This window comes from Galleria mellonella, unplaced genomic scaffold, assembly GCF_026898425.1.
Source record: "Galleria mellonella isolate WM207_F2 unplaced genomic scaffold, CSIRO_AGI_GalMel_v1 utg172, whole genome shotgun sequence".
NCBI classification, from domain to species: Eukaryota; Metazoa; Arthropoda; class Insecta; order Lepidoptera; family Pyralidae; genus Galleria; species Galleria mellonella.
In genome coordinates, this window is record NW_026442015.1 from 4,278,409 (window position 1) to 4,303,689 (window position 25,281).

A 25,281-nucleotide genomic window follows, 5' to 3' on the forward strand; every position below is an offset into this window, starting at 1 on the left:
TACTTAGAGGACTTTTTGCTTAGTAAAATTAGTATTGAATTCATATTCATGTAATTTTGTTATTATATTATGTTCTTACATGTATATTTGTGTAGTCCATGGAGATAGGGCACTAGTGACTACAGGCACCAGTCTCTCACAAAATCGGTCTCACATATTTAATTGTACCTCAAGTTGTTTACTTTTTACTTCTTTTTTGTGAAGTGAAAATAAACCATTCATTGATTCATTCATATTAAAATCAATTTTAAAAATTGTTTTATTGAATATTCATTCGTGGGATATGTCAGTGAATTTACAGGGTACAGAGAAATAACACCTGAGTCCTCAGGAATGGCAACGCATGGGGGATATCATAAGTGAAACAGTATATTTTGTTATGTCCATGGTCCACTGCTCATGTCTATAGGCGACAGTTACCGCTTTCCATCAAGTGGGCCGTCAGCTTGTTTGCCATTGTAAGTTACATCAAAAACGGTAATTTTTTCACTTAATTTAGGGACTACAAACTAAACCGTCTTTCAAAAAACACGTTCATGCTCATTTTTTTACTTTATCCGAGCAGTAAGTACTTTATATTATTCTTAATTTCGTGTATAATATACTATATTTAATATATGTGTAAGTATATTTGTTTTTTATATATATTTATTCGTTTATATATGTGATTTTAGTATGTATGTATATCAATAATTACTAGTACCGCATTCGAGTATTCTGACACTTCCCTATGGTTGACTGGGAGAGAATGCTTTTAGCATTAAGTTCGCCATGTACACATATATGTAATAATGAATAAATAAATAAATAAATAAACTAGTAAAACAATATTGCGGTATGGAATATTATTTGAAAACTCACGACATCCACAGTTTTGTGCAGTTACCTAACCGCTGCAAGCTGCGGTTGCGAGAGCGTTCGCAAACATAGCGGGAAGCGATCTCAAGTCATTTGGTACGGAATATTTATTATCTCATTTGTACATTTCCTTGTTACACCATCATTACTGGATTGGTCCCAAGTTGGCGAGATGCAACAAACAACATTAGATTTTCAACCGTCTTCGAAATGAGGGAGGTTCTTGATTCGCTTGTAGGTATTTTTTTTATGTCTGTTACCTCATAACTACGGCAATTCTAAACCGTTTTGGAAAATTCTTTTTTCGTCTAAAAAAATATACTTACAGATGGGTTTCATAGAAATTTTACTAAAATATGTGTAGCAGTTCAATTTTTAAACAAAAATAACTGGTTTTTTTTTCGCCAATTGAAATCGGTTTTTTTTTTTTATTTTATGGGACACAATCTTTATTTATACAGTAATTTATAGTAACTCTTGTGGACCTCATCTAAAAGAACCCTTTTTCGAAATATTTCTAAAAGTACCTTCACGAGGTGTCCGTTGGAGCAAATCTTATTTTAAATACTGCAAATAATAATGTAACGTCAAGGGGGGGAAGGGATTGTCAGTAATGGGGTCAAATAGCCCCATTACTAGCAGGGGTATATTGACATGTCAGTCAGGTCGACCTCCACGCGGTTCTCCCTGGAAACCATCGTGGTTAATTTTAATTGAACTCGTCAGGATGGGCTAACTGACCTGCTTTCATCCTCATCAGTCATCTATCACTGGTGCCCCGCTAGTGTATACCGATGGCGCGGACGAGGCTACCATACCATTATTACCCATTTAATAAAAAATTGTTCCATTGCTTGCAATATACCCTATCAGGTTGTTGTTGTATCCGGGGTACGTTATTTATACATATACACTCATAAGATTATTTGATCGCTCATACTTACATTTCCGTTATTTCGAACGGGACTCTGCGGGAGTCACAGATTAACGTTCGGCTGTTACTTGGATTTATTTTCATTCAGGACCGTTTTAACCCAACACGACAGAGGTGCGGTACCTTATAGCGCCTAAACAGCTTAATCAATCACTATAAAATTTAACACATTTTTACATTATATACACGTATTATATGAGATGGAGAAATACTCACAGAACCACATTCCGGAATGGTGAAATCTTTAATTACTATATTTTTGTATCAATAATTCCCTTTATGAAAATAGCCTACTAAGATATTATGTATTATTTATTTATGTATTAATGTTTTAAGTATGCGAGGCATTTTATAAAATTAGGGTTTGATGAGGCTGACATATCCTTATAGGATAAATGCCTCTAAATAAAAAAGATAAAAAAAAATGAGACGGAGAAGAATATGGGCTAGTTTTTATCCCGATCAATAAACATATCCCGGTCACGCGGACAAAGTCGCGGGTAAAAGCTAATACTTACATAAAAATGAAACTTCAATAAATCATTTACTACTTTTAATTATTTATTTCTTAAAAATACTAAATTGCGGACACTTAATACTACTAAATGTATGCTAAAACAGATTATCATATCATATAAATAACATTAGCTATATTATTGCTAATTATTCGCCATTGTAAAATGTTGTTTGAAATTCAAATTATTTCAAAATATCATATTCCTGACGAAAAAGTTGTTATTACTTCATCTATACTTATTTTGAAATGTCAAGAATAAAATATTATTCTGTGTAAGATGCTGAATTTTAATATCAAAATGTAAAATATATATATATATATATATATATATATATATATATATATATATATATATATATATATATATATATATATATATATATATATATATATATATATAGAAGTTTTTTTACAGAACTACTTTCAATGGTTTCAATTTCTAGAAATAAAAGTCTCGCTTTTAAAAGTAATTAGGGTTGTAAAATAAACTGATTTATAATATACAAAATTATGCAGAAAATAAAAAAATTAATAATAGAAACAGTGTGTGGGTTCTTAGTATTTCAAGTAGGACTTGGCTACAGAAAAATTACACATTTTTTTTTTGCTTAAAAACCCATAATTTAAAAGCACCAAAACACTGGATGAAAGTCTATGGAGCTGTTTCAATAGTAAACAAATCAGGTAAGGAGACTTGACAAATATTTTATGGAAATACTAAAATATGGCAAGAACACTAAATATACTAATTGCTATTTAGTGATTACTAATACTAAATTAACGTTTTCAAAGTTAAATTTAACTATTGTGATATTATTAAGCTTACTGTAACGCTATAATTATCTTAACTACTCTTTATACACTGTAAAAAAAAAATAGTAATAAAAAATACTGAGTAAAAATTATAAAAAATAATATTCTTATATATAAAAATCTCGTGTCACAGTGTTTATAATCGAACTCTTCCGAAACGACTCGACCGATGTTTATGAAATTTTTTTATGTATAATTGATAGGTATGAGAACAGGTCGTAAAGTATATTTCATACCGCTGTGTGATTAAGGTGTCCTTATTCAGAAACAAATATTTATACGGCAATACCTTACATTGTATAGATAGAGTGTTTCCATAGAAATGCTTTGAGAAAAACGAGTCAACTTTTTCATACAATTTTGTGTGATAAATAGTCATGAGTGATTCCTTTATAACTTCTATATTTATTTTGCCTTATAATTTCTGCATCTTTATAACGCGTAAACACTTTTTATTTATTAAATAATACATCATTTTATGCGTAAATATATAGAATACTGAAAAAAAAAACAAGTCAGCTAATTTGATAATTAGCTGACAAAAGTTGACTCGTTTTTAAGGCTCGAGGCTCTATTTATATAATCTAAGGTCGTAAAGTATATTTCATACCGCTAAGTGATTAGGTTAAGGAAAAAATATCTATTTACATGGCAATACAACGTTTGCCAGGTCAGCTAGGAGAAAAATATTTTTTTCCAACTCACAAATTTATTTCGAAAGAGAAATAAATATAAAAATATATAAAAATAACCTAATTTTAAAGACACAATCATTTATCAATATTATATGAATATTTAATGAAGTAATTGTAAATATTTAGATAATTATTTTCTATTTATTAACTTACCATTATACAATAAATTTAAAATTGTACCAACTTTTATAGTTGATAATAAGTTGGTAGAAAAAAAAATATATTTTTCCAACTATTTTCCAATTATTTATAATTCCATAATTCATAAATAGCAGTTATAACAAGTATTGCCGTTTACAGTAAAATTAATAATTGCTTTATTAAAAAAAATTACTTAAATTAAAATATGACAGATAATAAAAAAATAATATAATTAAGTACTGTTTCAAAATCTGGGTTACTTACAGTATACCTACTCATTATTTTTTTTAAATATAATGAAAATATATTAACGTTCACTTATATTTTTTAAACAATATGGCTCATTTATGGCCTTAAAAATTAATAAAAGTAAAAAATATATATACCTATCAATAAATGTAACGTTGAGTATTACACTTAATGGGTTTAAATTACAATATTCTTAAAATAAAGCTAAAATATTTATCTCTTATTTACTGGAATGTAAAAGATTTTTGCAGTCTAAAATAAAATTATGTATGTACCTATATATAAGTTGTATACAAACTATTATAAACTGTCTTACAAAAAAAAAAGAGATTCATTATATAATATAATGTTGTTTAGAAATTATTTACTTTTCTTAACATTGACTACAAAATACCTTACAATATATTCATCACTTATATCAAACACCAATTCCTGATTAACAATAATTTTCTATTTAAAATTACGAAATAAAAATTATTATAATAACATAATAATCAGAAAAAATAGACACCATTTTAGTGAATTAGATGAAATAGATAAATGTAGAGATTAATTCGATTGTACATCGCTAGATGGCGTTGAACATAATTACAACGCGCTATAAATAAATTGATGCGTTTTTAATGTAAGCAATTTTTCTTTTTAATACATACAAATTTGTCTTTGATAAAGTCTTTCGTCGTCAGTGTCGTTTTAAATGTTTCGGTTGTGATTAGCGTTACGTCGATAGCATAGATTTATAGACTGAGTTTTGTTGATAAATCTTCAAATTACTTATACCTTATAAATCGTAAATTGTTAATTTTACCAAGAATTTTAACAGCAATCTTAATATTGTTTTAGTTATTATTTTCATTGGAGATTCGTTTGAAATTCAATATTGATTTACTTAATATATTAAAACTGTAACTAAACGATATCTGTACATGAGATATTTTAAAAACAATAACATGAAGAGTCTTAATAAGAGTAATAGAAGCCGCAATAAAATTTTTTTAAATATGTTTTTTATCTTGTAGGTATGTTTGTTCCGGCTTCACGCAAAAACTACAACACCAAATTGTACGCTGTTATCTCAGGTATATTCCTGAAGGTCTAACTTAAAATCTAATATATGTTTTATCTTGATATGTCGTAAAGAAGTAGTGTATTTAATTGCTTTTTCTACTTCTGAAATCCACGCGTACGTAAAAGCACGCAAGAAGCTAATTCATTATAAAATTTCAAATATACATATATTTTTATATCAGGACGGATACATTAATATAATTGCACTTTTTGGAATGTTAAGTATATCATTATTACCTATTCATATTAAAACAAGTATATAAAAGAATGAAACCACGAAGCAATAAAGAGTAAAGACGGTATAAATGGTTTATTATTTTTATAATACACTGACATATCGTCATTGTGCAGCGAAATATCACTAACATTTTTGGTGAACCCAATTTTTTTACCCCATTTGATTTGAAATATAATAATCTACCCTATTTTAAACAATATGAGCTTTTTTTTCATCATTTTGAAATTACAGAATGTCATTAAGTACCTAAGTACCAATTCTACCGGACATTTCACCGCGAAATTGATTTTTTTATTTTAGTTTAAACAAATAAACAGCTGTTTGAATTTCATTCATTATACGTAGTTTTATTAAACTGTAAGCAATGTTTTCTTCCTACAAATATTTTTGATAGCATTTAGCATTTAGAAGCTATATAGATTTTTACGTAAAAAAGATATTTAAACGCGATTATTCTCAGAATCTGTTTTTTGTAGTTGTTGAATTTTCGCTGCACAACGACGATATATCTACACACTTAGAGATTCATTGGACGTAAATATAAATTATACATATTTTTAAATAAAAATGTATATACCTATTGAAAAGAATCAGCAGAATTAAAAAAAAAATCCAAAAAAAAACTTTCTTAGTGAATGCTTACATTATAAGAGGAACTGAAACAAAATTTAAAGACTACGTTTGTATTACCAAAAATTTCAGCCAGCGATATTATATCGTAAACAAATAACTATAAAAACTAAAATTTAAAACTAAATAAAGCTGTATTTCTTTTCGATTATTTTTTGTGTTTCTATTGAAGTGCACCACAATGGTGATTGAACGTTCTAGTACTTTGTCTTAGTACTGATGTCTCTGGACATTTTAAATATTTTCACTTGTCGAACTAATAAATGTTTATGCAACAACGTAATTATATGATGCTACGAAGGCTACCAGTAAAGAACTTTTTTTATATACTTAATTAATATACTTTAAACTTATAATTTGTATATATTTTAAACATGATTTGTATATATTTTATATGCACTGTTGTAATCAATTAATTATATAATTAATGTATATTACATTGTTATACAAAAATGTGTGTCATTTATTTTAATTGCGGTCAATATGTTGCGAATAATTTGAGAATATTAATTCATTAACAATTCTCTCACGGCCAAACTATATTAGTGTATATTTAAACTATTTACTTTTAAAATAAAATATGATTTTAAAATGAGATTTATGTTTTTCGTATTCGTTCAAAATATGTTGTCGACAAAGATACTGTACACTCGAATATTGTGTTTTAATTTATCAACACAATATTTCAGAATATGAAAAAAAATCAACACCAGTTTACTTTTTTTTTTATTATGTGACCACACTATCCTGAGCTAACACAGAGACAACATAGTATAGACTGCGGTCAACCAGAGAGAATGTTCCACTCTCAACGGTTGGCAGCACTATGGCGGCTAACTAAGTGCTTTTTCACGCTACATTTGAAGGATCCGCGGTTATAGGAATGTTATAGGTCCAGATTTAAACTGACGTCATTATAAAAACATTTTTTTTTCTACTATGTGACAAGTTACAATACAACATCTTAACATTTAATATTGTACCTATGTTAGTTTTGCAATTATTTCAAATAATTTAATACAATGCCCGATGACTGATAACATAAATTTAGACATTAATGTTATTTGTTTTGTCCGTGTATTTTCATTAACCTATGTCATATATATGATTAATTATGACAATCTCTGTATATACGAATGTTGTATTCCAGAAAGGATACCTTATCTTCAGCGGTTAAGTTGCAGATATCCTGTAAAAGGAAGCAATATGTAAATTATATATATAAGATAAATAAGTTTTCATTTGTTTTTGTGTGTTTGCTTAAAAAGTATATCCAACCCTTTTCTTACCCATAAATGTATTTAGTATAACGTATTAAGTACTGACAAACTGGCAATGCAATCACAAAAAGGAAAAAAGAACATTACTGCACTAGTGTGCGTGAATTGTAAATGTGTGCATATGACAGGTCTGAATTCATATCAAATTAGAGTTATAAAAATAGCATAAATTAATGTATTTATTATAATTTTAATTTCAATTCATGGACATTCAGAACTTTATTTAAGTTAAATTAATTTTCTACCATTTCTTGTACAAAATAGTTTTGAATGTACTTTAAATAAAGACTGCAACTACACTGCCATATCGTTGAGCCCTCAAATGACATTTTTACCGACCTCAACGGGTATAGCGACGCCCCTTATTCTCATGAGGCTCTCGATATTGCAGTCCGTGCGAAGAGGCATCTTAGATGTCCACATGTCCCCATTCGGGATCAGTTTGTGACAGCCCTCGTGTTTGCAGTTATGAAGGTCGCATCGACGGAACTCTCGCCGATTGGATGACCTGTGGGTGAAGGGAAGTTATTAATTCACGAATAGTTATCAAAAATGATATTTTTTATACGTTTTGCGACACGTATTTCTTTTGCAGTATTGATACCAAACCGTTAAGACGACTCGCAGCTGTGATTTTTATTTTTTATACAACTTAGAATGGCAAACAAGCTGACGGCCCACCTGATGGAAAGTGGTAACCGTCGCCTATACACATGAGCAGTACCATGGACATAACAGAGTATACTGTTTCGCCCATAATACCCCCCATGCGTTTCCATTCCTGAGGACTCAGGTGTTATTCCTCCGTACCCAGTAAATTCACGCCATATCCCCCCCTTTAAACCGAAACACAGCCATGCAAACACAACTGTTTTACGGTTGAAACACGAATGGGACAGCGGTACCCAAGCAATCGACTTTTGTACAAAGTGTCCCTCTGGTATCTTGCAATTAAAGTAAGTTTATATCTTTAAATTACTTGCCTAAATGTAATATCGATGTTCTTATAATTCATGCAGTGAGACACCCTTACGGTGTAGTTGAAGGTATATGATACCCTGGGGCAAACGGTCTCCACGAAGATAGAGGTGTTTGTTATCGCTTGGCTGGACAGTATGCCCACGTTGACTTTCTCGCATTCTGAAAAACACTTCATACTGTATTTTATTCATATAAATACTCCCTGTATACACGTAAACTTGTGAAAGAAATAAGTGTCCGGTGAATTCAAGAGGAGAAATCGACATTCCAAGTAATGCGGCTGTATTTTGAATAATTAGCTCCAACTATTCCTGGATCTACATTTTAATCAAAGCAGTCGTTGATATTTTGTTGTTAATAGGCAAAAAGTTGAAATAAAATGAATTTATATTTGCTATAATTTTTAGATAAATGAGGGATACTTACTTCCTGCCTCTATGTCGGCGTGCGAATGTTTAACAACATAAGACATTTACATATATATTTCACATTATATTATTACAGTAAAAATAAATTATGGAGGTGATTACATTTCTACTTCAATTTATTATTAATGTAATAAACCTATTCACACCAATGAAATACAATAAAATTTGGAAAAAAAAAATAAAAGAATGATTTACATTAATTAAATGTAAAAAAATCTTACTACCAACTGGAAGGGTAGCTAGGAAGCTTGCCGCATTCTGTCTGTATTCTTGTATTTTCTATCTGTATTATTATGTCTGTATACTTTTTTAAATTAAATAGAGAAACTAACCATCATCGCTAAAATTTTCCTCTGAGCTAGTCTTCAGTACCTCTTGATTCGTTTGCCTAGCGGTCCTCTTCACTACACCAAGGGCCTGAATTATATCCCGTTTCATTCTAGCACTTTCTGTTCCGTTCTGTTTATTAGAGTCTAAAAGATTGGACTCGGCTATAATTTCGTCATGCAATTGACTCTTGAAAGAGTCATTGTCATTTTTAAACGACGAATGGTTTTTCTCCCCATCTCCAAGGACCGGGATATTAGGTAGTTTATCCTTGGGTAAGGGCTCTAGAGGTCTGGCGAAAGTTTCATTCAATTCTTTATCTGGTTTTGTCTTTTCTAACGGTTCTTGGTTCTCGTATGTTTGAGGTGAGTCAAGGCCGCACGATGACTGAGAAAGAAAGGTCTAAATCAATATTACGTAAAATAAAATTAAGTATAGATAAACAGTATTTAGGACTATCTTAAAAGAAGGAGTATCTTTAACTAATCTTACCAAAACATCTTGGACCCATCGAATGACATGCTTAAAATCCTTTTTTAAAGCAGCGTGAAAAATTTACAATTAAATAATAAATGTATATAATGACCAAATACTATAAACATCAAAGATTACACACAAACACTACAACATCCATTGTATTCGTCATAATTTAAGGTCTTTTAGAATTTCTTCTACTCGTAGATGTATGTTTAAAATACATTTATTGGGCATTAACGCGACGCAGTTACAGGTAAATAGAATTTACATACCTGATTTTTATTACTGACGTTTTGATGTATATTTTCTAATTAGTAAAATAGTAACATTTACACCTTACATTGTGTACTGCGTTTGCAAAAGAGTTTATTCTGCGAACGTCCAATTTGTGAAATAAATCTACAATCTGATGTTCCAAATTTAAAAAAATTCGTTAAGGTCTTGAATGCGTACATGATATCTCCAAAGATAAAGGCATCGAACGAGTTTTATGCTTAGGGTCAAAAAAAGTAAAAGATGTGCGTTGATTGTTTACCTGACACTCAGGGTCCAATTCGTTCAGGTTGACTGGGAACGCGCAACCGGCGCCTATCACGTCCGAGGTTCTGGATAACGCGATCAGCTGTTCCAGTGGTGCTTGGGAGGTCTGTTCTATATCTGAACAAAAGAAAATATTCACTAATGAGGTAAATCCGACATTTCGAGGTACGAGCCTATATAAGGTACTTACCATCAAATAAAGGAATCTATCATTTCAACTCAATGAAAATCCAAGATCTAAGATATATGGATCAGTTCTTACGTTTACTCTTGTAATATCTGCAAAGCAGCTGTGATACATTTCGTTCCTGAATATATAGGGTAATATCGGAACAGTACATAAAATTAAGAATCTACTCATTCTAAAGAACATTATCATTATCATGATGATGATATCAGCCGTTACTGTACACTACTGAACATAGTCCCCCCCCCCCCCTATTGGAAGGTCTTGCCAGTAGCTGCCACGCTTGGCAGGCGAATTGGCAATCGCAGTTAGGCTTTAGAGATGTTTTAAGAGGAACGCTGCTCCCCATCCCTTGCCAACTCTCAGTTGATTTTTACGACACCCACAGGAAAGGATGGGGTGACCTATTCTATGCCTGGGCCATGCAGCCAATTCTTCTCAGATGGTCTTCAACGACGGTCATAGGTAAACCCTTTTAATCTATTTCGTAGACTACGATGTGAGTTGCCATCACTTGACAATTTCAGCATATTTGTCCTTTGTACTAGAATGATAGTAACCAAGACCAAGTACTGGCAAATCCCCTCAAGGGGGAAGCATATGTTTAGCAGTGGACAATTAAAGGCTGATATGATGATGATGATGATCGTTGAAGCCAGTAACTATTCAGCACTACTATTATTTCTATTGTCTGATACTCACTGTTGCTAATGAAGTTTTTGACATAGTTTCTTGAGGCTAGTAATGTTGTAGCGATGGTATGAGGCAGATCAGTGGGTGGACTGGTACTGTACTCCTGCGTAGTTTTGTGAGGACCTTTCTCTGTAATAAAGTAATAGTTTATCTTTCCATTTGACTGTACGAATTATAAATCCAAAATCTTCATTCCTAATACATAAAGTAAGGATGAAGATTGTTAGTAATGCGAACTGCCAGTTAGCTACTCCCAATGGTTGCTATATACACTGTCAAGTCCACGTGGTTCCCTCTGGAAATCATCGTTCTTAATTCCAGGTATATTCTTCACGATGGGCTAACTGACGTGCTTTTTCATTCTCGCCTATCATCCTTCACTGGTAGCCTGCTATCGTATACCATTAGTGCAGGCTACCATTCTATTATTATAGATAAAAAAAAAGTTATACAGCAATTATGTTTTTGATACAACGCAAATCGTAATAAATAAAATAAAAAAAGTATAAAAAAATCATGCTAAAAGTTCCAGTAGTCTTTATGTGCACATATCTCTTGTGTTCCTTTATTTTGAAAATTTGCCTAAAATATTTTATATTCTATATAATTTTACTTTACTTACTTCAAGATATATTTATAAAATTCTTAAACTAACCTTTGACCGTTTTCTTTACAGTGGCATGTTGGGAAGGTTTTAAATTCTGAAATAGAAATACATCAATTATTGAATAATTGTCATTCACTTTAGTTAGTAGATCATTCGATTACGTTCCAAGTATTCTAATCAGGACCATAATATTAACAGTATTAATTTACCTGTATTTGGTTTTGGTCCGGCGGCGCTCTATGCGCGTTGTTCATATTAATTTTACTATAATGCGGGTAGTTCGTGTATTTGTCGTGCATCCTCGTTTCTTTCATAGAGAGCAATTCTTGGTGCTCTCTGAAGTATAATGCTGACATGACAACTAGACTGCAAATATAAAATTATAATTTATTACATGTAATTTTATTTTGCAAAAGGTGTTTGAAGTTTAATTAATGCAAATATAGAAGTATAAAACAGTTTCAATATAGTTGAATAGATCTTAGTTAAAAATTATATTTTTTTTCCTGGTAACACTTTCTTACTGTTTATAATTTCAATAAGCAAAGTCATGTGCAGTGGTTTATAATATTATAGATTTCACCTGTCATGGGATTACATTAAAGAAGATAAGAAATCTATAAAAATACTCACCATACAGCCATAATAAATATCAATATAGTTATAACAATTTGCAAAAACTTGTTTGAGATCAACTCGCTGCTGGCGTCATAAGTATTTTTCCTTTGACAACAAAAGGGTAATCGAGAGTTGCTATATGAAAAATCGTCCTCATCCCTCAACCAGAGACAAGAATCTTTCTTCGAGACTGAACTGTAATTTTCATCTGGCAACTTTTCGACCCTACTCGAGTCTGTCTCGACATATTTTGCATCTAATTTTTCCGTCTTATCCTCTTTACTGGAATGATAGCGGACACACGTTTTGTTGTAATTGTAAAACTTGCCATACTTGGAATTCCCTTGACAGTTCTTGCACTGTTTTTTTGTGAAACGGGGGGAATTATGGCTTAGTTTATGGCAACATTCATGTTTTCGGATATTCCGGGCAATACCTCTAATTGGGTCAATGGATATTTTACTATCGCTGTAGTTTGTTCTTGATGTATTTGATATCGCAGAGTAACGTGAATCTGAAGACAGAAATGTGTTGTTTTTCAGTAATAGTCTCTAATTTAAGTCTAATTTAATATATCTGAGTTTTGATTTAAGAATAAAAAAATATGCAGTTACAGCAAGAGGACTTCTTGTATTATTTGTCACTTTTATACTTAGTCCTAGAACTGACGAGTAACTGTAAATTTTTAACATTAAAATTTTAAATAAAAATCACATACCATTGCTGACACTCGACCTGGAGCTGTCTCTTCGCTGCAGTATACTTATTCGACACAATTTCTTGTTGATCTTTTCGAGTTGATCAATTCTTGACTCCAAATTGCCAGTCACCTTGCACAGTTCTTTGACGGCTCCTAAATTTTCCATGAAAATACGATCCTGATAAAAAAAAATGTTAAGTAGTTAGTAAAAAAAAGCCCATATATCTATTAATTGTCAAAAAAAAAGGTCTCTACGTCATTTTCGTGATTCACCATTTAATTTAGTTTATTTGTTTTATTTGACGTTAATACGAAATACATATAGCATTATATTATGATACTTGCTCTACCTTTAAAGCAATTTATTCGAATTAAAACTTAGAATTACACAAAATTTATTTTTTAGATTATTTCAAAATTGGCTAAAGACTAACCTTATTAACAACTAAGAATTTGGATATGGTATCCCCATTAGACAGAATCATGTCTCCTGCTTCCTTGACAGCTTCGGGGAGCACGTTCCTTACTTCCTGGGCTATGACCCCTGTGTCCTGTTGGGGGGTCGGCGCAGTGGGGTCATAGCCTAATAAACCGGAATGCTCAGCAAAAGAAGGGTCGTAGTTAAACCTATGCAAAAATATCATGTAAATAAATAATAGTAAAAAGAGTTAAGAGAGACTTTAATTTAGTAATATCGAAAATAGAATTCATATATGAAATATAATTTAATTGCATAAAATCTCATTCGGTCAGGGGTCGGCAACCTGCGGCTCTTTGTAAATAATTGTAAAGCTGCCGCTATTTAGATACATACACAAATATTATTTATTTTATGAAAAAAAAATCGTTCTGAATCGATTAACGAGAAACAGGCACCAAACTTTATTTATGCAAGTACTATTTATTGTTGATAAGAATTATTTTTGTAGATTTTAAAAATTTTAAATTTTTGTAAATTGTAATTTTTGGCTCTTTCGACTCAAAAGGTTACCGACCCCTGCATTAGGTTATTTATAACTTGCGTTGAATAAGAAACTGATATAAATACTAATACTAATATAGTACTATGTACTACAGAGGGTCAAACGAATCTATAAAAACTCACTTAACGACTCTAATACTCTGCACATTGCGTAGTTGCTGAGCTGTGTCCAATTCTTCTATATTATGTTTAGCTCTTGCATCGGATGGGTGCAGTATTCGACCCATAACTTTTAGGTTTCCTGTAAAAAGATATGCATGTATATTTATATATGCCTTTACATATTATTTTAGGTTGGCATTGTATATATCTTATATATATATATATATATATTTTACCCATAACTGGCGAACGTGTATGAAAGGATTGATAAATATGGAGGAAGCAAAAGAGGCTTGTTTAAATCGAAACAAATGCCATTCCGTTGTTTCTGCTTACCCCTAATGGGAGACAGGCGTGACAGATATGTTATGTATGTATGGAATACATTAGAAATAGTTGGAAAAGAAAGAAAAGAAACTGATATCAATGTATATGCATATAGGTACACGTATGAAATACTTTTGCCTACCTCAATGGGAGACGAGCGTGATGTATGCATATGCATATATGGAATATGGAAATATAAACGTTATCAACAAATATTAAAGTATCCCACATAATATTACTATTTCTTGTTGAAGTATTAATTTGAGATGTAGTGAGCAATATGTTATGATACAATTATGGACGAAGCCGCAGGGTACGGCTAGTGAAGCGTATCAAATGTCTTGATAAAAACTGATATTAAACGATAGTGGTCAGTAATAACCACAAGCACCCAGCACATATAGGTATTTATGAGTAGAAGTTAATATATTTAACCGCAAAACTCATTACCATTGTCAGCAAATAATAATATATATGACCATTGAAATGTGGTGCTGGAGATGGATGAAGAATGTATTGTAATGTAAATAGGACTCTATTTTCAGCGCTTAGCCTCTCATTAGAGTCGAGGCTAGTACAGCCAACTTAGCTCGTCCAGAAGCACAGAGGCTTCCTGGGATCTTCACAGACCTCACGGAGCGACCTCACCATTCCGAGAATTTTTAAACATTGATGGGCCACAGCTTCACATTCTAGGATTATGTGAGCAGCCGTTTCTTCAGCGTCGAAACAGCCTCGACATAGAGGGATTGAAGGGAGATAGATGGAGAAAATTAGCTGGAAAGATCGAGTTAGTAATGAGGAGATCCTGCTTAGGGTTAAGGAAAAGAGACAAATTGTAAAAACTGTTGAGGTGAAAAGGGAAAAAATATTGAGACACTTGATTCGACAGACGGTAAGACAGAAGGAAGGAGGGAAAGGGAGAGACCAAGGCATAGTTACATCAGGCAAATCAAGGAAAAAGTTGGTGTAGTGTCGTATCAAGAAATTGTATTAAATTAAAATGATTATTACTTGCTTTGTGCTTTAGAGGGTATATAAATCCGTCTTCATCGTGTGGTAAAGCATATTAAAAGCCTTTTGTACAATGAAAGCAATATGCAAATTTCTTGGCCCTAAATATAGATAGATAGATACTCTTTATTGATTCCTCCAAAAGATACAGTACTAAACTTATTACAATTATGATACAATTCGACCTTATCGCTATAAACGATTTCTTCCAGGCAACTTTTGGATGGAGTGGAATTATTATAAACAGTTTGATCGAAGGCACAAAACTTTTTTTATACAACTTAGAATAGCAAACAAACTGACGGCCCACCTGATGGACAGTAATTACTGTCGCCTATGGAAACACTGACATGAGCAGTACTGTTTCGCCCATGATACCTTGCGTTGCCATTCCTGAGGACTCGGGTGTACCCTGTAAATTCACTGCCATATCCCACCCTTCAAACCGAAATACAGCCATGCAAACACAACTGCTTCACGGTGAAAACACGAATAGGACATAGATGCTCAAGCACACGACTTTTGTACAAAGACTCCCTCTGGTAAATTTGGCGCTATTTATTCCTGTTGCACGCATCCTCCTTTACAAAATTCAATCGTTTCGACTAAACATTTTATTCAATATTTATGAAAGTATTAAAATTTCAGTAAATTCTAATCTAGTTTAATATACGAGTACTATATCTAGTATAATATTTTTATATCACTTTTATAATGTTTACTCACCATTAACGACGCATGATTCGTCCGGCCTATCAGTATTTATTCCAACACGTCCGTTGAAGTGGACGCTATTGTCGGAGACTCCGCGTTGCCACCAGTTCTCCGTGCAGTCCGACTCGAATTGTCCGGGATTCGATGCCTTTAATTAAAGAAGGTAATATTAAAGTAAATAATAAAAAGACATTGAAAAAAATAAAAAAAAGTAGGAGGAAAAAAACTATAAAAATTAAAGACAACTTTTAGATATTGCTTTTAGCAAAGACTCGTAACCAGTTTATAAGTACAAGTAAGAGTGAGATGTTAGTTTTATGAGAAATGCTTGAGTGAAATTGTTATTGAATTATTTTTGCCGTGCAGCAGAAATACATGCATTATACACCATACATAATGTTCATGATTCTGTTCATATTTACAGGTCACGGTTACCTTTTTAATCAGCTTGTTTGCCATTCTAAGTATCATAAAAAATAAATAAAAAAGAAAATCTTGGTAATATGTAATCTATACATTACACCCTGGTATTCAAGGATATTAACGCACGTGCGTGAATCGACACAAATATTCTGCAACGCTCTTAATATTGTTATGTATAAAGACTACGGGAACTGCTTACAATCAAGTGAACTGTGAACTTGTTTGCTATTCCAAAAATATTAAGAAGTTAAGTAGATTTGATAATATCTGTTATTATTTTTTTATATGAGCAAACTTTGAAAAACAAGTTGACTGTCCAGCTGATAGAAAGCGGTAACCATCAATCTCCGCGTATAGATATGAATAACATCATTGTTGTCGCAGAATTCATTGTGAGACTCTATAACCTTTTATACGATCCCATTTCTAAGTTGTGTCTGTAATATTACATTTAACTTGCTTAAAAACTTAGATAACTCACCCTAACTATAATTCTGTCACTAGCATGAGCTGCTATCATATAGTCTGCATGAGAAGTATGTGCCCTCAAAGCCACAACTAGCTGAAAATGTCTTTGGTCGGGATTAGGTCGGCCTTTCTTTCTCATATTGTTGTTAGTTGTTTCGGCGAAGTGGAGACGTCCTACGGTGATCTTAGTACCTTCCCGACGGAGTTCCACTCTAAAACATAATCAGGTCAGTGTTAATGTCAGATAGTCACATAATTACCTGGTTCCCAAATTAGAGACAAACTATGATATGGGATATAATGTCCATTTGGGCAAAGCAGGCAAAGATTTTGATTGCATATTATAAGATAACCAAAATCATTGAACCAATATTTTTAAGTCTCTAAAATTTTGAAGCAGCAAATCTTTTAATTGCTCATATTGACTGAATAATAACGCTTAAGTAAATACTTACGGGACAGGATGAAATGGTTTCTTCGTCCGATCTGATTGGCTTTGCTCTACTCTCACTTCTTGACTTGGATCCTCCGCCTGTGTAAACAATTATGGATGTAATGTTTATAGATGTTATTCATATATGGTCAGTTTATAAGAGATTTACACACCAAAATGTTGTCTATGTCAATCGTTACAGTGAAATAGTATTATAAGGTGTTGGTCTAAGATTATAAACAAGTAAAGTGTCTGTATGCTGCTAACAGCGCAATTGAAGCATAATAGTTGTTTAAAAAAGTATATTCTCTGTTCTAATATTCTTAATTTATATCACTTTTTAATAGGGTTTCGTACCTCCAAAGAAAGAAACGAAACCTTTATAGGATCACTTCGTTGTCCGTCCGTCCGTCCATCCGTCTGTCAAGACCCTATCATACACTCAGGTCTGCAATTTCTTAAACTAGTGAAAAATTCAAACTTTTTAATCGACGCAATTCAAAAATATGGCCATGTATGTTCCATTTAAATCGCATATTTTGACATTCGCAAAGGGAATCAAAAGGTACTTCCCGTTAACCTAGAATCATAAAATTTGGCAAGAAGCAACGTCATGTAGCACAAGTAAAGGAAATCTAAAAACCGTAAATTTGTAGTGAAATATCATAAAAAAATTATATTTAATAAGTTTATACGGAACACTCGTTGATCGAGTCCGACAGCCACTTGATCGACTTTTTTTAAACACAATTTTTATATAAATAATTTAGTAGACTAAATAAACAATATAACCTTAGAAGACTATGTATGATCAAAACATGAAATTATTTTTCGTTTTGCGTTACCTTAACACCGTAGAAGTGTAGACAGAAGTTGTTAATCTTCTTATATCCGTCTGACGTCTTTACGTAATGTGGATCGCCCTGTGTTTGTATCTGGCATGTTACTTGAAAATGATTTTTCTTCTGGCAGACAAACGCCTCGTCTATTTGAGAGTAGTTAAATCCTTTGTCCGCTCCCACAACATAAGAGGGTGATGATCTGAAGAAAAACCTTTCACTAAATGGATACAAATACAAATAGCTTTATTTTGTTTGAAAAATGGTATAAAAGATGGTATATAATATTTAAATATTGTTCACATTTTTCACCAAAATGTGGCATACAAAATTTATTTAATTGTGCTAATATACTATGCTAATACTATGCTAATACTATTTTATTTAAATCCTCATATTATATAAATGTCAATATATTTACGTATTTATTAATAATAAATTATACAGATTACAAATTACTTTAATTGAGTCACATATTTAAGCTTTAAAATATTCAAAATATTCATTAACCGAGTAAAAACATTTTTTTATCAGCCATCTTTTTAGTTTCTTTTTAAATATATTCAAGTTTTTATGTCGTCCGTTAATTTATTATAAATGGTTATTGTCATACAGTAGGCATTTCTGCTATACAAAGTTGTAGTTTTATAAGGTAGTACTAAGTTTTGAGGATTTCTTGTGTTAAAATTACAGAGATCACTTTTCTTTTTAAATAAATGTAAATGTGTTTTCGCGAATATGCATACTTCATATATATATTTACATGGGACAGTAAGTATATTTAATAAGTAATGATACACTATTTACAAAATTCACTGCATTATTACTAATAATATCCCAAGCTAGCTACAGAAAATAAAAAAGTCATAATATATGTAAAGTTCAGATGAGTTTATAAATATCACGTATAGAATTATACTTGCACGAAAAAGCATTAACCTTATTATATCTTTTGATGTATTGGCAAAAGAAGGGGGTTTATTATAATTTTTGTAATTATTTACACCTTACTATTTGACTAAATATGTCCACAACTCTCCCGTATATAATTCTAAAAATAACAATACTCACAGTGGTTTTAAATTGCAATCATACAACGAGTACCAAGAGCCCTGCTGGAAGGTGGCAAATCTGATGCACTGCAGTGGAGCATCATCACCTGCCTCAGAGCCGTCTACCGAAGGTGGCGCTGGACGAGGTACTTGACTCACACTCTCAGGAGACAAAGCCGCTATCAAATAATACAAATTATAGTTTAACTTTGCTAAGAATTTAAAATTAATACCATAAACAACTACGAGTATATAATTTAAATTAAATTATTTTAACATGAAATCTAATATATCAGTATAGAAAAAATGGCCGATCTATTTTGTATTTTATTATCTAAAGTTATTTCTTTACAAATTTAAGCAATAAAATACAAGTCTAAATGTTTCTTACATAATATTGAACAATAGGCCCTTAGCATTATTCTATTGTAAATACTTTAAACTCATGCATCATTATATTAAATATCTTACCAGGTTCACATTTAACTTGAGAATTTGTATCTTGCGAGTGCTTTCTCTTTTTAACATTAGGTTCTTGTAGGCTTGTGTAGACTGGAGTCAAGGTTTCATGTCCTAATGCAACCAACTGTGGATTCAACATCCCCTGCTCTAATTCAGGCATGTCTACTCTCATTTGATTGTATCTATTGTGGTATGGATCCAAATTGAGGTCGTGTCTCACAGTTCTGATACCCATCTCCACAATATTTGGATCTGGTGGCAAAACTACTACATCGCTAAGGTTATTCCTTAGTACTTCATGATCTAAGTTATCAGATTTCAATTCCTCATAAATATAATCTCCGTCCTGTTGTAGAATTTCATGGTTTATGTGATCATGTACAAGCATGTAGTCTGAACCTAGAACGGTTTGGGAAACGGCGATAGCATGAGGTACTTGTTCAGGACTGTATGGGTTTTCCGATCCGGAGTCCGGTGGACTTTCTGGCAGTTGGTGGCCCCTATAAAGAGATAGTTTATTTTACAACTTCAATGCTTTAACTCAATAAGAAATGAACAATTTAATGAAGGACGAATAATGTTTTGTTCAAATAAGACCGCTTTTAGATTTTATGAGTTCTTAGTCTATGGTGGATCAAGATGAATTTTAAAACTTTACTTTATGAAAGATATACTAGCTATTACTTAACATTAATTAGTGATTAATTTTTTTTACAAAATTTGTACTAATTGTCTAAATTCATTATGATTCATCTCATTTGGATAAAATCATAAAATAATTTTCATCTGATATTCTGTGTATACTGAAAGTCCAAAATACATAGTTACTGGTGATATTGCATAGCCTGTATATTAAATGGACTATGTGGTTAGAAAGTATCTAGCACTATCTTAGTTATAAAAAAATCAATCTTAGGATAAATAATGTTTGCAAATATGTGTGTTATGCAAATAAATGATTGACTTAACTTGATGATTGTCTAAAAATTGATGCGGATGAACTTTTCAAAACAGCATTTAACGTTTAACAGGTTCATGATTCTAGTAAGTTAAAGTACAATTAAACGAAACATGATCAACCATTTTCGTAAAAAATATATACAAGTATGTCAATTTTCTTATAGTTAAAATATAAAGCGTACTCACGAAATTTTTAACAATACAATAAAGAATTAAAAAGAAAAACTGTATAACTGTACATAGGAAATTATGCTTCCCTAATAACTGTATTGAGCCCTAATTAACATAGTGCACCTAACTAATAGTGAGGACTGGTTGCCTAAACAAAGCATCATAAACACCCCAAAACAATAAAACATAGGGTACGTACCCAAGTCGGCGTGCGTCTATAGGCTGCGGCGGGTAGCAGCTCTCGCCGACGGGGGCCATATATGCTTCCAACTCGTCAATCAGTCCCGGACCTGGTACAAAGATGACAGTTTAATAAATTAAAGATTTTTCCGCAAAAAGCAAATAGTCTAGTGACAAAAATTAGTATTGGATCAAAAAGGACATAAATCCTGTCTATTAAAAAAATAATCATTCAAATTAGTGCACAATAAATAAAAATATTGCGTAACAAATGCAATAACAATCAAAATAATATTTTTTAAGCCGATTAAATACCAACATATCAATTAATTATTTTCATGATTGAGAAATTAAAACAAAAACTTCCTACAAATTATCAACAAACAATTAAAATAAAAAAAAAAACTACGGAGATATCAGCCCATCTGTTCCAGAGCTGCGATGTCACAGACTGATACATACACAAGTACACAACAACAGAATCTGTATTCACAGTTATTTACAATTGTATAAAGTTACGACAAACATAGAAACGTCTTTACAGGCTTAGTGTCGATTCACTTACTAAAACTAAGTTTTCTATTCCCGCTAACTCGTACTAGCAAAAAATTAATCGTACCTTCTGGAAAATTCATTGATCGTTTAAAAAAAAGTAACATTTTGATAGACATATACCTATTATCATACGTGTCGTTTCTAGTTGTAAATTATGTTCAATCGCCACTCGGGACCGGCAGGCCGTGACAAGTTTGAAATAGTTGCATCTATTACACTTAACATTATATCACGGCAGATCGATTGAGAAATGTTTTATAAGAACACGTGTGATATACGGAATAGAATGAAGGTTCTGCCTATTAGATTTTTTTTTTCAAATATTATTCACCAAATTACAATATTTGGCACATGGCGTAAAAAATATATCTATTATATACACACCTTACATTTAAGTACTATAAATACATACATATCGCAATATATCCAACCAGGTCGACCTCCTCGCGGTTCTCCCTGGAAACTATCATGGTTAATTCCTGATTCATCATGATGGGCTAACTGGCCTGTTTTCATTCTCATCTATCACCCTTCACTGGTGCTCCGCCAGCGTATTCCGTTAGCGCAGGCGGGGTTACCATTCCATTTTCACCGATCAAAAAAAAATACATACATATCTGTCACGCCTATCTCCCATTAGGGTAGGCAGAAACAATGGAACGCCAAATGCTTCAATTCAAACGAACCCCTTTCGCTTCTTCCACATTCATCAATCTTTTCATACACGCTCGCCATACTATAAATATTAATAACAAAACCTTAAAAAATTACTTAAAGATAAAAAATTTCTTTGAAATCACTGCCAAATGAAGACTTGCTGCATTTCCACGCTGAATGGCTATGGAGATGCGTTGACCAAAGTACAGACCAGCCTTCTAGTCGCCAGAGGTTTCCATCAGACGTTTGAAAAGACGCATGAAATGAAAGAATCTCTTTGAAAAGACTCATGTCCTTGGGCCCACGAGCCCACGGGCCTAGAGTCTCAACTCCAGACGCTATAAATATATATCCATTTTCAAGGAATGAATATTTACGGCGCTTGATAGTCTCTTAGTGTTTTGCGGTACCAGCCCTCATGGATATACTTGGAAGGTGAGACGGCGCCACCGTATCGACCTAGGCCTAAGTCCTATACAAGCGGACGCCTCATCCTCTAATGTACCAAGGACATCCTGGAGGTTCTAGAATGGCAAGCACGCCTGGGATGACAATAGCCTGACGAAGAATGTCATTAATAACTGAGCGGCGCAGCAAGCGCCCAGTATCTTAAAGTAAAAGAGGCCATGGTGTCCCAAGATATTGACGTTAACCTGCAGCGGTGGGGAGCATTTGTTTTGATTTACGATCTGAGAGAGACTGAGAATCTAAACGTTGCGTCATCCAAAAATGTTTCAATATAAGGTGAAAGAAATGTGTGTTATCAAAAGGACCATACTAACATGACGCGTCCAAATGTGAGATTACTATGGGGTTCTTCAAAGGTATTTATATTTCTTTGTACAAATATGTCCTGTTACACTATCAGAATACTTTCTTAAAAGAATATACTTTTTTTTCTCGATTTTTCCTTTTAGTATGTATGACTACAGTACCCTAACAAGACAACTAGGAGTCATTGACACTGTAACATTTAGTATTTCATTCAGTACATGAGTGAGAGTAGATTGAGTCGATGTTTCAGTGGCGATCATTGCTCCTTACACGTAATAATAATACATATATTTAATTGATATTTTAACTAACTTTTACACGCGACTTCGTCCGCGTGACCAGGATAAAAAGTAGCTTATATCCTTCCCTCCAGCATTAAATTCCCTTAGTCACGTTATTATAAAATATTTAAAATAATGTAAAGAAGTAAACAGACCTTTTAAGTAGTTATTTATTTATTTTATTTATGATGCTATATATTATATAAAGTTATTTATCAATCAAGATTTAAGATGACCATAAAATTTTGCTTCGTAAAAAGTAACGATTTCAATCACAACAAATTCAAGGTAACCTTATTGACAAAAATCAAGAAAAATTCATACTTGGCAAAAATATTGCGTAACTTACATATGAAAAAAACTGCAAACGAATTAAGAATCACTTCCTTTTTAATTTCACTAAAATATACAGTTAATTGCTTTGAAAATGGTATAATTATAATTAACATAGAGTCACCTTGACAGACTGGTTAGATAAAGCATAAGAACTTAACTTTTCCTCTGTCCCAAACGTGAAAATTTTTGTCGATCAGCGATTCTTTCTTTTTAGAGCATAAATAGATATTTATGCTCTAAAAAGTTATACTAAATTATTAACTTAGTGTTCAAGTGTTCAGTGTGGAATATTTATACATACATTTTGTTTCGCTAAAAAAAAAAACACCTCTGTCATGAAATTACGTACATTAACGACGGGATGTTTACTAAACGCAAATTTAAACTTATTTTACTTCTCTATTCGTCCTTATCATGATATCAGCCGTCAACCAGAGGGAGATTTTGTACAAAAGTTGTTTGCTTGGGCGCCTCTATCCCATTCGTGTTTCTACCGTGAAGCAGTTAGCACGGCTGTGTTTCGTTTTGAAGAGTGTGATATGGCAGTAAAATTATAGGATACAGAGGAATAACACCTGATTCCTCAGGAATAGCAACGCAAGGGGAGTATCGTGGACGAAATAGTGTACACTGTTATGTCCATGGTACTGTTCATGTCTATAGGCGACGGTTATTATTTTCCATCAGGTGGACCGCCAGCTACCATTGCATAAAAAAAATAGTTAATCGATTAAAACAAAAATTATACACGGACCAGATGCATTTTCACGGCTGAATGGACACAAAAACAATCGGGGCGCGTTTCACATAATTTTGTTAACAAATTAGTAATATTGCTGGGGTGTAGTACGGGCTTGCTCGGTCAACCTTGTTATTTGTCGTTTTCTTTCGGCAGGTGAGTTATTTTTAGCCGACTTCAAAAAGGACGTTCTCACTTGGGTTATATATTTTTACTTTATACTTACTTTATAACTCCGTCGATTCTAAATCCAGTTGGAAAATTCCTCCTTTTTTTATTTGAAAGAATGAATATCATCATTATTTCAGCCGTTGTGTCCACTGCTGAACATAAGCCTACCCTATAAGGGGAGTTTTGACAGTTGCCACGCTTGGCAGGCGGGTTGGCAATCGTAGTTAGGCTTTTAGAAATGTTTTAAAACGCCGCTACTCATTCGTCGACCATTAAGTTCTTTTAGGTTTTTAGGTCGTAGTTCACCTCTTACGACACCCACGGGAAAGAAAGGGATGGCCTATTCTATGCCAGGACCACAAGGCGTATACCTGAAAGAATATACTTACAGATTGGTCCTAAAGAAATTTTATCAAAATCGGTTCAGTACTTTAGTTTGTAAACCGTAAAAACCGTAAACCGTTGAAAACCGTAAAAAATTAACCGGTTTTGTCACAATTGAAATCTTTTTTTTTTGTTAAAAGAATTTTAATTACTTTCCGGCATGTGAATTATTTTTATTAATACTAATAATAAAATTGTTTATACTAAACTGGAAATATAAAACCGGTAATTTGTATAAATATTGAATAAATCCGTTTGATTTATCATCGTCACTAC

At 32.3% G+C, this 25,281-nt stretch overlaps 1 protein-coding gene across 2 annotated transcripts in view; it reads right to left on the bottom strand.

The window, feature by feature from the left end:
• Positions 1–2,332: 2,332 nt before the first annotated feature.
• LOC113509501 (uncharacterized) overlaps positions 2,333–25,281 on the bottom strand; it is a 69,862-nt gene continuing 46,913 nt past the window's right edge. For both annotated transcript variants that reach the window (XM_052893000.1, XM_052892999.1), the window contains exons 2-20: positions 21,128–21,218; positions 19,807–20,297; positions 19,355–19,514; positions 18,290–18,485; positions 17,467–17,543; positions 17,025–17,223; positions 16,133–16,268; positions 14,087–14,204; positions 13,416–13,608; positions 13,000–13,159; positions 12,297–12,795; positions 11,873–12,029; positions 11,712–11,757; positions 11,066–11,185; positions 10,172–10,293; positions 9,165–9,546; positions 8,407–8,563; positions 7,763–7,931; positions 2,333–7,332 (exon numbers count right to left, since the gene is read on the bottom strand). In XM_052893000.1, coding sequence (XP_052748960.1) covers positions 7,252–7,332; positions 7,763–7,931; positions 8,407–8,563; positions 9,165–9,546; positions 10,172–10,293; positions 11,066–11,185; positions 11,712–11,757; positions 11,873–12,029; positions 12,297–12,795; positions 13,000–13,159; positions 13,416–13,608; positions 14,087–14,204; positions 16,133–16,268; positions 17,025–17,223; positions 17,467–17,543; positions 18,290–18,485; positions 19,355–19,514; positions 19,807–20,297; positions 21,128–21,218 — 3,554 coding nt within the window. In that variant the 3' untranslated portion in view covers positions 2,333–7,251. The remainder of the gene's footprint in view (positions 7,333–7,762; positions 7,932–8,406; positions 8,564–9,164; positions 9,547–10,171; positions 10,294–11,065; positions 11,186–11,711; positions 11,758–11,872; positions 12,030–12,296; positions 12,796–12,999; positions 13,160–13,415; positions 13,609–14,086; positions 14,205–16,132; positions 16,269–17,024; positions 17,224–17,466; positions 17,544–18,289; positions 18,486–19,354; positions 19,515–19,806; positions 20,298–21,127; positions 21,219–25,281) is intronic.